Below are 12792 nucleotides of genomic sequence, written 5' to 3'. Positions count from 1 at the left end.
ATATATATAACCCAGACATCTCTCCCAAAATACAGTTGGAAATGCTTGTTGGATAGCTGAGCAGCAGGAAGACTCCCTGCTGAAGGACTTGATTTTGCAGATATTTGTACCTCTTGGTGGCTTGTCTGCCACCCTTGTCTGTCCCTCCCATAGAGGGAGCTGTCAGAAGGGAAAGGAATATTAAACGGCGTTTAAAACATCACTTGTCATTAATTTTTATTATCCTGTTGGATTGCGGTATCTTTGGTGTAGTCTATAGTCAATTTGTCTTGCAGAATAGTAGATGTCTGGCCCAGGGAAGAATTCCTAAGTGCTGATATCATAGACACTGTGGAAGAAAGATACAGAAAGAAACAGTAAGTTGGGGTTTCTGCAGCCTTCATTTAAGTACGGTGACTGTTACGGGCTTCTAATATCTTTTTGCTGTTGGAAGTGTGACAATCTGTTAATTTATTTAATGTATGATAGTCGTCAGAGTAAAACATGATTAGCCTCCATTAATCTGACTCTGGCATTTTTCTCTGGAGAACTTGAGCGTCTCCCAGAGTGGTCAGAGTCACGATGGTGACCTGGAGGTGAGAAACTCCGTAATGCCTCCTGCCTGTTCCTTAGTTCCCTAGCAACCATGTCGGCTTTTTTTTCCCCCTAATACAAATTCCTCATGATTATTCACACTCCTCTTCTCATTAATTAATATTACTATTAAAGCCAAGGGTATGCGCACATTTATTAGGGAGGTTTAGGAAGACAGTTGATTTTTTTTTTCCTGTAGCAAAACCATCTTTAGTTTATCTAGAATTTGCTAAAATGTAACTATTTGGGTTGATTAGTTCTTTGTTGGATGTCTGACTTAGGCTTTGGATTACAAAAAGCCCCCACCACTCTAGATGCTGAACAGTATAAACCAATAATCTATAGCAACATAACCTGGGAGGACTGAAGTGAGGCACGAAACCTACAAAAAACAAAGCGTGTGACTATGGAATTAAGCTGTGTATCATAATGCCTGTGCCCAATGGAATGAAATGAATGTTTCCCCGGCAACCTTAATTCGCACATTTTCTAAGTTCTGAATGCTTCTCTTTGAGATGTTAATAATAGTCAGTTAACTTTTTTTTTCCCCTATAGCTAATGTGATGCACAAAAGTGTGCTTGAATTTTAAACATGCATATGAAGGCAAGTTTTTGTAAACGTCTTACTAGTGAATATTGAATATACAATCATTATGTTGATTCACAGTTATAATTTATTTTTTATTTGTATAGCAGATGTGGTCGTGAAGTCTTCCCTATTGTGTGAACACTGTGTGATATATTTAGGTAGCTATCAGAGCAAAAGGATTACATTTTTAATCGTAATTTATGGGTAATACATTGTTACAGTAGAAAGAAGAATGAGGAAGCTATAGTGGCAGGACACAAACTACCTAGGTGATATTGAAGTCTTTTTACATCTAATGTGGCAGAGAGAACTTTTAAGAAAAGGTATGAAAAAGGAAAGTGTTCTGGCTTTGGAAAGATTTACAGAGAACAGGAGCTTGCAAAAAAAACCAAAACAAAACCAGCAAAACTACAAAGCACAGATACACCAATAAAAAGGATGTCAGGACTGCCCTTTTCATCAAGCAGCACAGTAGTATTGTCTGTGCTATTATCTAAATCAGGAAACGTGGTAAAAGATTTTGTATTCTTGACTGACTTGTGTTTGCTCCCCAGCTTGCTTCTTGTGATAGTTTTAAACAGGTGTACTAGTTTTGATGACCTTCACCTACTGCTAACATTGCCAAAATACCAGGAACTCATTTTTCCTCATCTTATTTTTTCATCTTGGTGCCACTTTCCAGCTGGGTTCCAAAAGTCTGAGATAGTTTGGGATGAACCTTCTGCAGCATAGGTGGCAGTAGCAGGAGTGATGCTTGCAGAGCAAAGTGTCTTTGTTTTTTATGCTGACTTCTGTAGAGTACTGAGTCAAGTGGAGCTAGAGTCTCTACCTTCCCTTGCAAGAGTCCAGAATATCCAACAAAAAAGTAATTCAATTTTTGTTGTTAAAGTAGGCCTCTGCATTGTGTTTTATCTGGGCAGGAGACAAGAGTTTTGCTGAACAGCCCCAGAATAAGCTAAGGACCAACTCCTTCCTAGACTGCTCCAGGTATGGCTGTCCTGCCTTTGTAGAGCACACATGGAAGAAAGCCCCAGACCCACACTGGTCTCTGTCTGCTGGCTCCCATCCTCCCACTTCAGTTTTATCATGTCTTTGGCATGGGCTGTCCATACAGTGCAGCAGTTGACCAAGGATCTGTGTCATAACAAAGTAGTTCTAAAGCATTACTGTTCAGGTTGAATGGAGTGGTTGGACCTTCTTCAGTTCAAAATACCAGAAATAATAATTTCATATCATGTCAGTAATGTGCTTTTTCCCTGCTGAAGGGAACTACTTGGCTTAGTTCCAGGGAGCCCCAAAGCAAGCTGTCACAGTCAGCAAGTGGAGGCTGGTAGGAAAGCAGACATGAAGCATGGAGAAGGCTGCTATATCTCACTGACAGATGCAATGAAACCTCTTCCTTGAACACCCTCTCCCAGTTACACACAACAGCCATCCTTTGATAAAGGTTAAAACATGCATAGAGTCAAAGCTAAGACTTTCAGAGCCTGGCTCTGTATTTCACAATGCTGTTGCACTCAAAATCTTGTTTATGGGCAGAGAAAAGGCACAACTGATAAAACTAAATTTAGTGTCAGTGTGACTGAAATTTTAGTCTAAACATTATTATCTGTAATGGTGTACTCATTAAAGAAAATAAGAAATACTTCTGTGGAAAAAAACCCCATTGTGATACTGCAGTTAAAGTTGCTGCATGAAAGCTTCCCAGTTTCCACCTCTTTTGTAGTATTGTGCTTACCCTTCTTCCAGTGCTCTGATTCCTGAAGTTGATGGCTTGATTTTGCCATTGGTGGTGGTGTTGGTGGGAATGTTATAAGTTGTCAGCAGCTGGAGACCTTCCTTGGGGAGGATTAAGATGTCCATTTTGATGGTTTCTTCTTCACCTAAAGTTTATTATAATGCTAGCTAATGCATTTTCACATTTCCCTTTTTCCATTGGTCTGGTTCTCCACATTACACCTGATATTACTTCATATAGTGCTTTTTCAGTGTGCTAGATACTATTTTTTTCCCTTCTTTGCTACACCTAAGCCAGATTTTCTTCAGTTCTGCTATCTGCAGATCTACATTTCTCTAACTGGCCAGTGGTTAAATGCTTACAGCAGTGGGATCTGTGATGATGATACTTGGGTATGTGCTCCATGTCTTATCATCCCCTGCCTGTACTCTGTGCCATATCCTGAGTCTCCTCAGGCTGTCTTTATCATACCAGGCCTGTACTGCATCATTCAATTCCACAAATTCCACTTGTAAAACCATGATAGTAGCAGACAAAGACAAGGTAAATAGAGCCAACTAGCCACAAGTACCTGGTTGATTAGAAAAATTGTTCATGCTCTACTCTACGAACTCTTTATGGTAGGGGAAGCAGACCAGGGTTTGTGTTGCTTCCTTGTGGTGCACTCATAGCTGTAGCTTTTCTTTAGTCTCACTTTTAGATTTTAATAGTGGTGCAGATATTTATTCACAGGCGGCTCTTTGGGTTATGTTAATTGAAATCTGTGCAACTGCTAAAGCCAATTATCCTCAGATCGTCTTGGCAATGCCTTTGCTAATGGATAAATGATTTTGTAGACCCGTTTACAAAGGATAATAGTAAGTAGACTTCGTTTCATGTTTAAATTTAAGAATCTGATTTTGCTTTGGATCTGAATAAAACTCTGCTCTGAAAACCTGTTTAAGTCACTTCAATTCACACAAAACAGGGCCCTTGTCAGAGCGAACCCTTTGTTGCCCCTTGCCAAGCAATCACACAGGGGAGACAGGCCAGCTGCATGGTCCAGTCGTCTCAGTAGTGGTTGGTTGTGGCATGGGACCTCTTAGCCTCTCTGCTCTGCAATCAGCCCATTGTGAGACTATAAGGAAAATGTTATAACTTTTATTTTCTCCACCTTTTGCATCACAAAAATTTGTATTTCAAAGTAAGGCATATTTTCTAAGCATAGAAATGTGTTGTTCTTCTCGTTTTTCATGGGTTTTAATATGTATCTTATGGAATAAAGATAATTCCTAATGCCTTGTTAGTAACAGCAGTTTTATGTGTCTTAGCTTATACAAAGAAGCAACACAGAGACACTGTCTCACGTTTTTACTGAACTTTGTTCTCCTCTGAAAATATGTCTTTTCTGAGTTCTTATTGTCAAGACTTAACAAGTAATGGGGCTTGATGAACAATGCTTTGGGATTCTGGGTCAAAGTCTTTCTGCTTAATTGTTTAATACATAGAAAGTAAGTGGTGGGAGTGAATATTAAATTTTCATAATGAGGAGGAATCATGAGGGGAGTGTACAAATCTCTGTGGAGGCTTGTGTTCCTGAAAGTGTTCTTAAGACATATAGAAGACAAGAGGAAGAATAGATGTTGTAATAAAGTGGGGCTTTCCAGAATAAGAACAAGGGAAACCAGGTGAGAGAAACAAATGGCAGACTTAAAAAGCAAGCAGTGGTCCTTTGCATTACCATGTAGTTGTACTGCAGGAGTCCTTGCTGTGGAAGTTGTGCACACTAAAAATGTGCATAGATTCCAAAATCACAGAATAAATTTGTGGAGAAAAAGATTCACTGATACAGAATAGAAAGGATCGAGTTTCTGGTTCAAGTCCCTGTGGCAAGATAAGAGGTCACCCTGGAGAGAACAGAATAGATACTTTCTTTTGAACAGTGTTGGTGAGAGATACTTGGCTAGGTGGACCTTTGATCTGCGGTGAAAGGCACACTCTAATGTTCTTCTGAAGAAAATCAATCAGCCCTTGGGAGCTTGCTCTTCCACCCCTTCATTTTCCTTCCCTCTTGTCTAGTATCCCCTTCCTTTCTGTCACAAAGTTAAACACTTTTTTGTAAGTAACTCCTCTGCTTTTTTCATCCAAACCATCACATGTCATTTGTGATCCATCCTGAAACTGTTCTTGCCAAGGTTTCTAATGTTGTTTCCTTTGCTGGATTTATCAGCTCTCTCTCCTCCTTCAGGGTCTGTCCCTCAGAATCTCCTCAAAAGGATCCTCTTCATATCCTTTCCCACTTTCTGTTAAATTTTCACAAATCTTTGTCAGTGGTGCCCTTCTGTTATTTATTGACTCTTGGTAGTGTAGTGTCCCTCTCTAAGGCACCCTATAAACAACTGTTTGTTTTCCTTAAAGCCTGTCATAATAATTTTTCTGTGCTTTCATGTGTGCAGTGGGGTTGACAGTGGTTCATTTCCCAGCTGTTCATCAGTGTTTGCCATGTTTTCTCAGTGCTCATGACTTTGTGGGTGTGGATCTGCTGTCTTTGGGCTCCCTGTGCCAAGCAAGCACTTAAAACGGGCAGCCTTTTAATGTGTTTGACCAAGGCACTAAAATGTGTGTATGACATTTGGGTGTATCACAGATTAGGGCAGACTGGTAGTGTTGTACTAGGACAGAGCCTGGCATTTTTTCATGCTGAAAAATCACCGTCTTGTGTTGTAAAAGTGACTGTTTTTCCTTAAAATAATTTGTACATAGAATGCTGGCATACTCAGCTTTTAAAATATACCATTGGAGCGAGCATCAAACTTATTCTGATTTGGTTAAATCCCGAAATAAGGTGCTTTGAAAGTTTATGTTGGATGTCTTCTCAATTTAGGGCCAAGGTGGACCTTCAGGAGGAAGGGCAGGAAAAGCTGGTAAAGGTAAAAAAAAGGTAAGATTCTCAAGTCTTAAAAAATGGGGTTTTTTTCCTTTTTTCAGCTATGAGATGCAAAAAAGATATAGTCTGAACAATGGGGGGTTTTTTTTATAATGTTGGTAAAATATCAATTGATTTAGCAGTAAGAGGTTGCTGTAGGTTTCCACTGAGAAGGGAAATACATCAGCAAATTAGGACAAAAAGTATCACCTGGAACAAAAGCAGAATTTGGGTAAAACGCAATATGAAAAGATTAAATTAAGATGTTTGGGCTGTGAATTCCAAAATACTAGCTGGCTAGGACTGTGAGAGATCTGCCTGCTCAGTTTAGAAAATTCAAAGTATAGCCCATATTCACTTAACAAAGACGTACTAGGTGGTAATAACTCATGATAATGTTTTTACTATCAGGCAAATTATTTGAATACCTTGATTTAATCTACCTTCTGCTTATTTAGCTCCACTGGGAAGGATGGGAGATCCATGACAGGGATGGAAGAACAGTCTACATGCCTTTAAATAGACATATTGATAAAAAGCTTTTCACTTTCTTGGGACAAATCAGTCTCATTAAATGTTCCTCTTCTCACCATTAAAAATGGAAAGTTATTTACTTTTAAATGAAAATCATATATAAAAATGTTAAAACCACAATACTTCTTATCTGATTCACTTGGGAAAACAGCCACTGAACTGGCATCAAATTGTGTGTGATAAATGTCCTGCAAGCAGGTGTTCATGTAGGGACCATTAGATCACAGACAACTATCCTGCAGTCATCGTCTCTTGTACATCAGAGCACCTGACCTTCCTTACAGCTTGCCTCATTTCAGCTCCCTTGGGTAAAGAAATAAGGCTGCAGCCTGTGACTTTCCATGGGCTCTTGGAATATGCAAAATTCTCTGTTACTTTCAGCCACTGCACATTTCGACACAGCGTTGTGCTTTTTACCTTTGTGGTACTCTGCAGGTAGCAAAGCATTGCTGGGTCCAGCCTCTATAGCTTCAGCCATAAGCTGTAATTATGCCTTGGACTCATCCTCAGCTTTGTATGGCTGTAAAGTTAGCAGGTCTGAGAGAACTGTATTTACAAGAATGATTGATTTATTTTAAATCAACTCATTACACAATTTGAACTGAGGGAGAAATTTTGCCTGGAGCAGTTAAGCACTTTAATCAGCAGTTTTGTGTTCTGACAGTTTTTTTCTGTAAGGACAATTAATTGAAATTCATTCCTGCAGTGATTCATTTTCTTTTTAATGACCTTATATCATGACATCAACCCAGTGCTAGCCCAGGGAGAGCAGCAGTCTGTTGCTGGGAGAATGGAGACATGCTGGTCTTTGCAAGAAATTGGTTAACATTTCTCCAGGAGCCACATCCCTGCAGCTTTGTATTTCAAACTAAATTCTAAGAGTAGCCTATAGAATAACAAGTCAGGAGTAATTGCAGGTTCTTGGCTTGTACCCTTGAGTAGTCCTTAAGTCCTGTAATACCCTTGGGTATTATGTGGCAAGGGAAACAGAATTGCCAACTTTTTAAACTGAAATTGAAGTGGAATCACTTGAGTTTTGTTATTGGAGTTAATCCAGTTTTGTGCCAGGGCAGAAATTATCTTCAGACTGCAGCTCCTCCAACCCACTGAACTCCTGCTGGCAAGTGTAGCCATATGAAAATCTTCAGATTTTGGCCTGCCATTTGTGTTCTTCTGCTCTGCTCAAAGCAAAGATGGGTGGGGGAATGTTGTTTTTATCTCTTTGCTCTGTGCCTCAAGAAGTGCTGCTTTGCCAAGGAGCAAAGCTGTCAGAGTCTTGTTGCATTTCTGAGCTTGTCGTGCCTGTTCTAGGATGAAGATGACTTACCTGAAACAGGAGAGGACTCGTCGACAAGGGCTGCAGTCAGATCCCCAGATCAGCTGGAGCTGACTGAAGCTGTGAGTAAAGCAATGCCTGTCTTGTCATGAGGTGTGTGTGAATCTCCATAAGCAGAAGCATACACATTGGTTTTGGAGGAAATTCTCTAAGAGTGAAACTCCAATACTTGCTGAAGTACAATGTCTGCAGTACCATATGAAATGGCTTCAACAAGAAAAAGGGAGAATAAAAATAAAAATTTGGTTTTCACAAAGCCGTGAAACCCAGTTCTGGGCTTAAAACACTGCCTGGACGTAATCCGAAAGTGAAAGTGGGGCTGGGGCATCACTCACGTAAGGAGGACCCAGAGACAGCCCATAACTTTTCAGGTGCCTGTGTACAGTACACAGGACAGGGAAGCGTCCTACAATTTTATTGCTATTTCTTCTGTTGGTTCAGTAGCATTGCAATTGGTCACCCTTCCAATTGCACTTGTTTCTCTCTTCTCACAGCCTTATAAAACTCTAGCATTGTTCCCTGTCCTTAAACTACCACTGTGACAGGGGAGCTTTATGTATGTCCTCCAACTCAGACACTAAAAATAGTTAGCAGTACCTTTGTTTTGTTCACAGTGGTCAATCCTGAAAGTACTGCTACTAAACTTATTGTTTATTTTTGGACAGTGTAAATTTTAAAGACACAAGTTGTCTGTCTTACCCTATAGAATGCAGTTAACACTTTTCAAGTACTACCATATCTTAGATAAGAATTAAAATCAAGAAAGCCCATTGAAATACTGTGGTATGAAGGATGAATGTTCTGGGTTCCACTCTGAACCAGGTTAGCCCCAAGCACTGTTCTTGTGGTGGCATCAGCTGTGTATGAGGTATCTGCAGTGAACTAAGCATTAACATTGTGATTTGTTGCTGTACATTGTATTAGTAGTGAAGTTTTATTTACAATACTATTTTTTTCCATTCCAAAGGAATTAAAACAGGATGTTACACGTACCTTGACAGCTGATAATCCCCATATTCCCCAGAATATTGTCAGATTCAACTTTAAAGTAAGTATGACATGATGTATAAAACTGGATTTTTTTGCAATTAATTTGCCTTGTGTTTTCCTTTGATTTATAACTAGGTAAATTTTCTTTTAATGTGGCTGCATCTTATTACATATTTACTGCTAATGGTTCTTAAAGGGTTTTTGTAGAGGGTAGAAGTCTAAAGGCATTTATGTAGAAGTAGAATATTGTAATTACAGAACAAGATCTGTCAGTGAAGGTAATAATTGCACCTGATTTCAAGTAGTTACTTTTCCCATTTTGTGGTGGTTAAAGGACAAAAGGCAAAGTCTGTAAGAATTATGTCTCAGCATCCACACTTGAAGACTGAATTGTTGGAGAGCTCAGAAATTTGTTTTGTGAAATCACACAAGCTTTATTCATGATGAGTAGGAGTGAGCAACAGACAGCCAGAAAATATCCAGGAGTCACACCTTCACATTTCTATGTGCAGGGCACACTGGAGCAGCCTTCTGCTGCTACCATATACAGCCAGCAACACAGGGAGTCACGTGGGGAGGTTGGAGTGATGGCTTTGCCCTGAAAGAAAGGGAATGGAGACAGCTCCTCCAACTCTGGCATTGAATTATTCCCAGATTTAGGCAGGTGTCGTGGTTTAATCCCAGTTGACCACTAAGCCCCACACAATCATTCACTCATTCTCTCATGAGTAGTGAATGGTAGGACAGAGGAGAGAATCAGAGGAGTAGAAGTGAGAAAACTCATGGGCTGAGATGAAGACAGTTTAATAGGGAAAGCAAAAGCTGTACAAAGCAAAAGAAGGAATTAGTTCACCGCTTCAGGCAGATGTTCAGCAATCCCTAGGAAAGCAGGGCTCCATGTCACTTAATGGTTACTTGGTAAGACACACACCATCATTCCAAACATCCCCCTACCCCTCCCATTCTTATTCTTCCCCCCAGCATTGTTTTTCCTCCAGATTTATATGCTAAGCATGGCACTATATGGTATGGAATATCCCTGGGGTCAGATGGGTGAGTTAGTGATGAGATGGGGCAGGGAACAGAACTTTGCAAGTGTTGCTCAGCAACAACAAAAACACCCCTGTTTTCAGCACTGTCTTCTGCACAAATCCAAAACAGAGCCCCAAAATACAGAAGCTACTGTGAGGAAAATTATCCCTGTCAAAACTAACACCTAAGAGAAGAGAAAACCAAGCAAAATATTCCCAAGTCACCTCTGTGCTACTGTACTTGTTCAACCAACCATTACACTATTCCAGAGAAAGGAAATCAGACTTGTGGAATCAAAAAAGTCCTTCTGTTCCATTTGGAGCTGAGATTTTTTCATACTTATGGTATAAAGACAGTTGATCAGTAATCCATATCTTCAAATTCTCCACAATGACTGAAGGGAGCTCAGTACTATGCTGTGGTTGACATAGTGAAGCAAATCAAAGTAAGAAAACTATTGAAGAACACTATCTGTGTTCTTTGGTGGCTTCTAATTGCTTTTAGGTGCAGCTAAAAACTAAATTATACAGATTAAGCTGTTCTTTACTGTGAAGATAGTGAGGCACTGAAACAGGTTGCCCAGAAAAATTATGGATTCTGCAACCCTGAGTGTTCAAAGCCAGATTGGATGGGGCCTTAAGCAACCTGGGCTAGGAAAAGGTGTTCCTATCCAGGGCAGGGAGGTTGCAACAAGATGTTTTTTGAGATCCCTTCTAGCCTAAACCATTCCGAGATTCTGTGATTATGTGATTCTATGATTTTGTTGGGTTTTACTTTTGTAGGAACGAGCATACAAGCTAGTGGACGACATGGATCAAACAGCCGTTCACCTGACTTTGAATGGATACTTGATACACAAAGATTCAGATGAAGGCAGACGCCAGAGTATCAGATCAAGCTCTGAAGCAGGTAGCTTTTTTGTCTGATCTCACAATAATTTTCAGACAGGCACTGGTTCCTCTTATTCAACATGATGGAATGATCATGCTGCATTACCATAAAATTAAATAGCTCCTACTTTGGCTTGCATACCTCTTGGCAATCAAAATTTGAAAAATAATCAGCCAGGTGTTAGCTGCAGTCTAGAAAATGGTGTGTGATTTTTGAGTAATTTGAATGCTAACAGTGAAATTTTCAAAGTTATTTAGTGTCTTTTAAACATCTTTCACTACCATTAGTTGGACATACATGTCTAAACTACCAAGACTATTTTGAAAGTTTCAGACATGATTTAAAGTATTAAAGCAGAAATGTTTGGAATCTGGGTGATTTTTCAGGAAACTATCACATGCATGACCAATTCTTGATTTTTTACCAACACATCTACTTTCAGACAATGTGAGATACAAAACCCTGAACTACTTGGACCTTTGATCTGAGCCACTATCAACACTCTTATGTGTTCAGACAAAAAGATACATTAACCAGAGACTCAAAGCTCTCTTGTTAGTAAAGAATTCTATGTTTGAATTTTCAGCAGAAAGTATGTACTGGCTAGTGATTTTATTGTGTTTCTGCTATTTGTGAAGGGAGAATTTCTGTTACAATGAGTGTTCTGTCAAGGTGGTAATGTCAGGCACAATGGTAACGCTGGGTAAGCTCCTGAGAATAGTTCTTGCTTGAAGCTTCTGAGGGTCAGTGTATCCTTTATTTTACACTTAACAAGCTATGTATGATGATTTGAAGTAGGGCAAAGTGTTTAGTGGGATCTTCAATGCCATGAAATCATGGATTTTTGGCAGTGCTTTTTGTAGATTCCAAACCAATTAGTTTCAAGTTGCTCTATGCTATTATGGCTGCACAGTCAAGGCCATCATTGGAATGTAGACATCCATCATAGTAAAACAAGACTAGTATATTAATTTTTATCCATATAAACAAGAACAACAGTGTTATAACTTCTGTGTGCCTTGAAAACATTCTTAGTAGTTGTGCATAGCTGCAGACAATTCTGGAGGATAGAGAGGTCTGGAGCTGAAGGGATGCCCTGAAACAGAGTTACTCAGATCAGAAATGGGTTACAGAAGTTTGCTCTGAGTCAAAACATTTATTTTTTATTTCAGTTCATCCAGAAGTACTGCAAATGAATTCTAGAAATACCCTTGTGACCTGTTGTGACTTTGAGCAAACAATTGTTCTCCAAAGTGGGGATTTGTTACTGTGTTGTCAAATGATACAGCATTAGGAAAGAATATATATGTATATCAATGCTCCAGAAGACAGAGGTCTGTAGAATATTGGATAAGATGTCCTGTTATTATGGGCTCATTCATGTATCCTTTCTGTCATCAGAAGAGACTCCTGTTGAGGAGGAAAAGGCTCCTGTGGAGGCAACTGAAGAGGCAACTGAAGAGGCAGAGACTAAAGTTGAAGAACCCACAGAAGGTGCTGAGGTAATTCTCTACAGCCAGCTAAGAGCTGTCCATTTTATTTTTAGTATTACCTTTTAAATTATATTACTATAAAATTGGTTTGCTTCTGTGATTGATTATTTTATGTCTGAGATGTCAGTACTGCAGGTGAGAACCTGCAGGTTCTCCTAGGCATCCATTTTTCAGATGTAAAAGGCGAGTAGGGGGATCATACCAGATCTGTCTTGATCCAGATATTATATCAAAATAAAGTATAATCTGCTGGGATCTGGAATCTTCCTGGACAGTATGTCCATTGGGGAAAAACAAAAATCTGGAGAGAAAGCAGCAGGCATAACTGAATGAAAGAAGGAGTGGCTTGGTTTAAAGGCTGATAGGAAATGAGTGCCTGTGAATGTTTGTTCTTACTCACACAGTGTTAGAACCCACAGTGTCAGAGTTTCAGGGGAAACTTGTCTAACAAGGAAATGAAAACACCGGGTAATGGGACTCTAATAACGAAATCTTCTGGTCTCTGAATCCATTTTACCAAAGGCAGCTGTGCTATCTCTCTCACGTCGGGTATCTCTCTTATGTCAGGTTTTAAAGTAATTTCCGTTCTTGAATGTATATATTCCCATTCAGGTATAATTTCAGAGTCTCATAGATCTGAGTGCTGGAAGTCTCCCAGTTTGCATGTTGAATATTGGATCTTCAGTAACAATCTCCTTCACTAGGCAGCAG

General features: G+C 39.6%; 1 protein-coding gene across 1 annotated transcript in view; it reads left to right on the top strand.

Annotated features, from left to right (window-relative positions):
- Positions 1-12792, top strand: part of DNAI1 (dynein axonemal intermediate chain 1) — a 136690-nt gene that overhangs the window by 6249 nt on the left and 117649 nt on the right. Inside the window, exons 2-6 of the mRNA XM_039704494.1 lie at positions 5764-5820; positions 7651-7737; positions 8643-8723; positions 10480-10606; positions 11990-12090. Of these exons, the coding sequence (XP_039560428.1) occupies positions 5764-5820; positions 7651-7737; positions 8643-8723; positions 10480-10606; positions 11990-12090 (453 nt within the window). The remainder of the gene's footprint in view (positions 1-5763; positions 5821-7650; positions 7738-8642; positions 8724-10479; positions 10607-11989; positions 12091-12792) is intronic.

This window comes from Passer montanus, unplaced genomic scaffold (assembly GCF_014805655.1).
Source record: "Passer montanus isolate IOZ18808 unplaced genomic scaffold, ASM1480565v1 scaffold176, whole genome shotgun sequence".
NCBI classification, from domain to species: Eukaryota; Metazoa; Chordata; class Aves; order Passeriformes; family Passeridae; genus Passer; species Passer montanus.
Note: the sequence above shows the minus strand (reverse complement) of the source record. Positions and strands in the feature narration are given on the sequence as shown.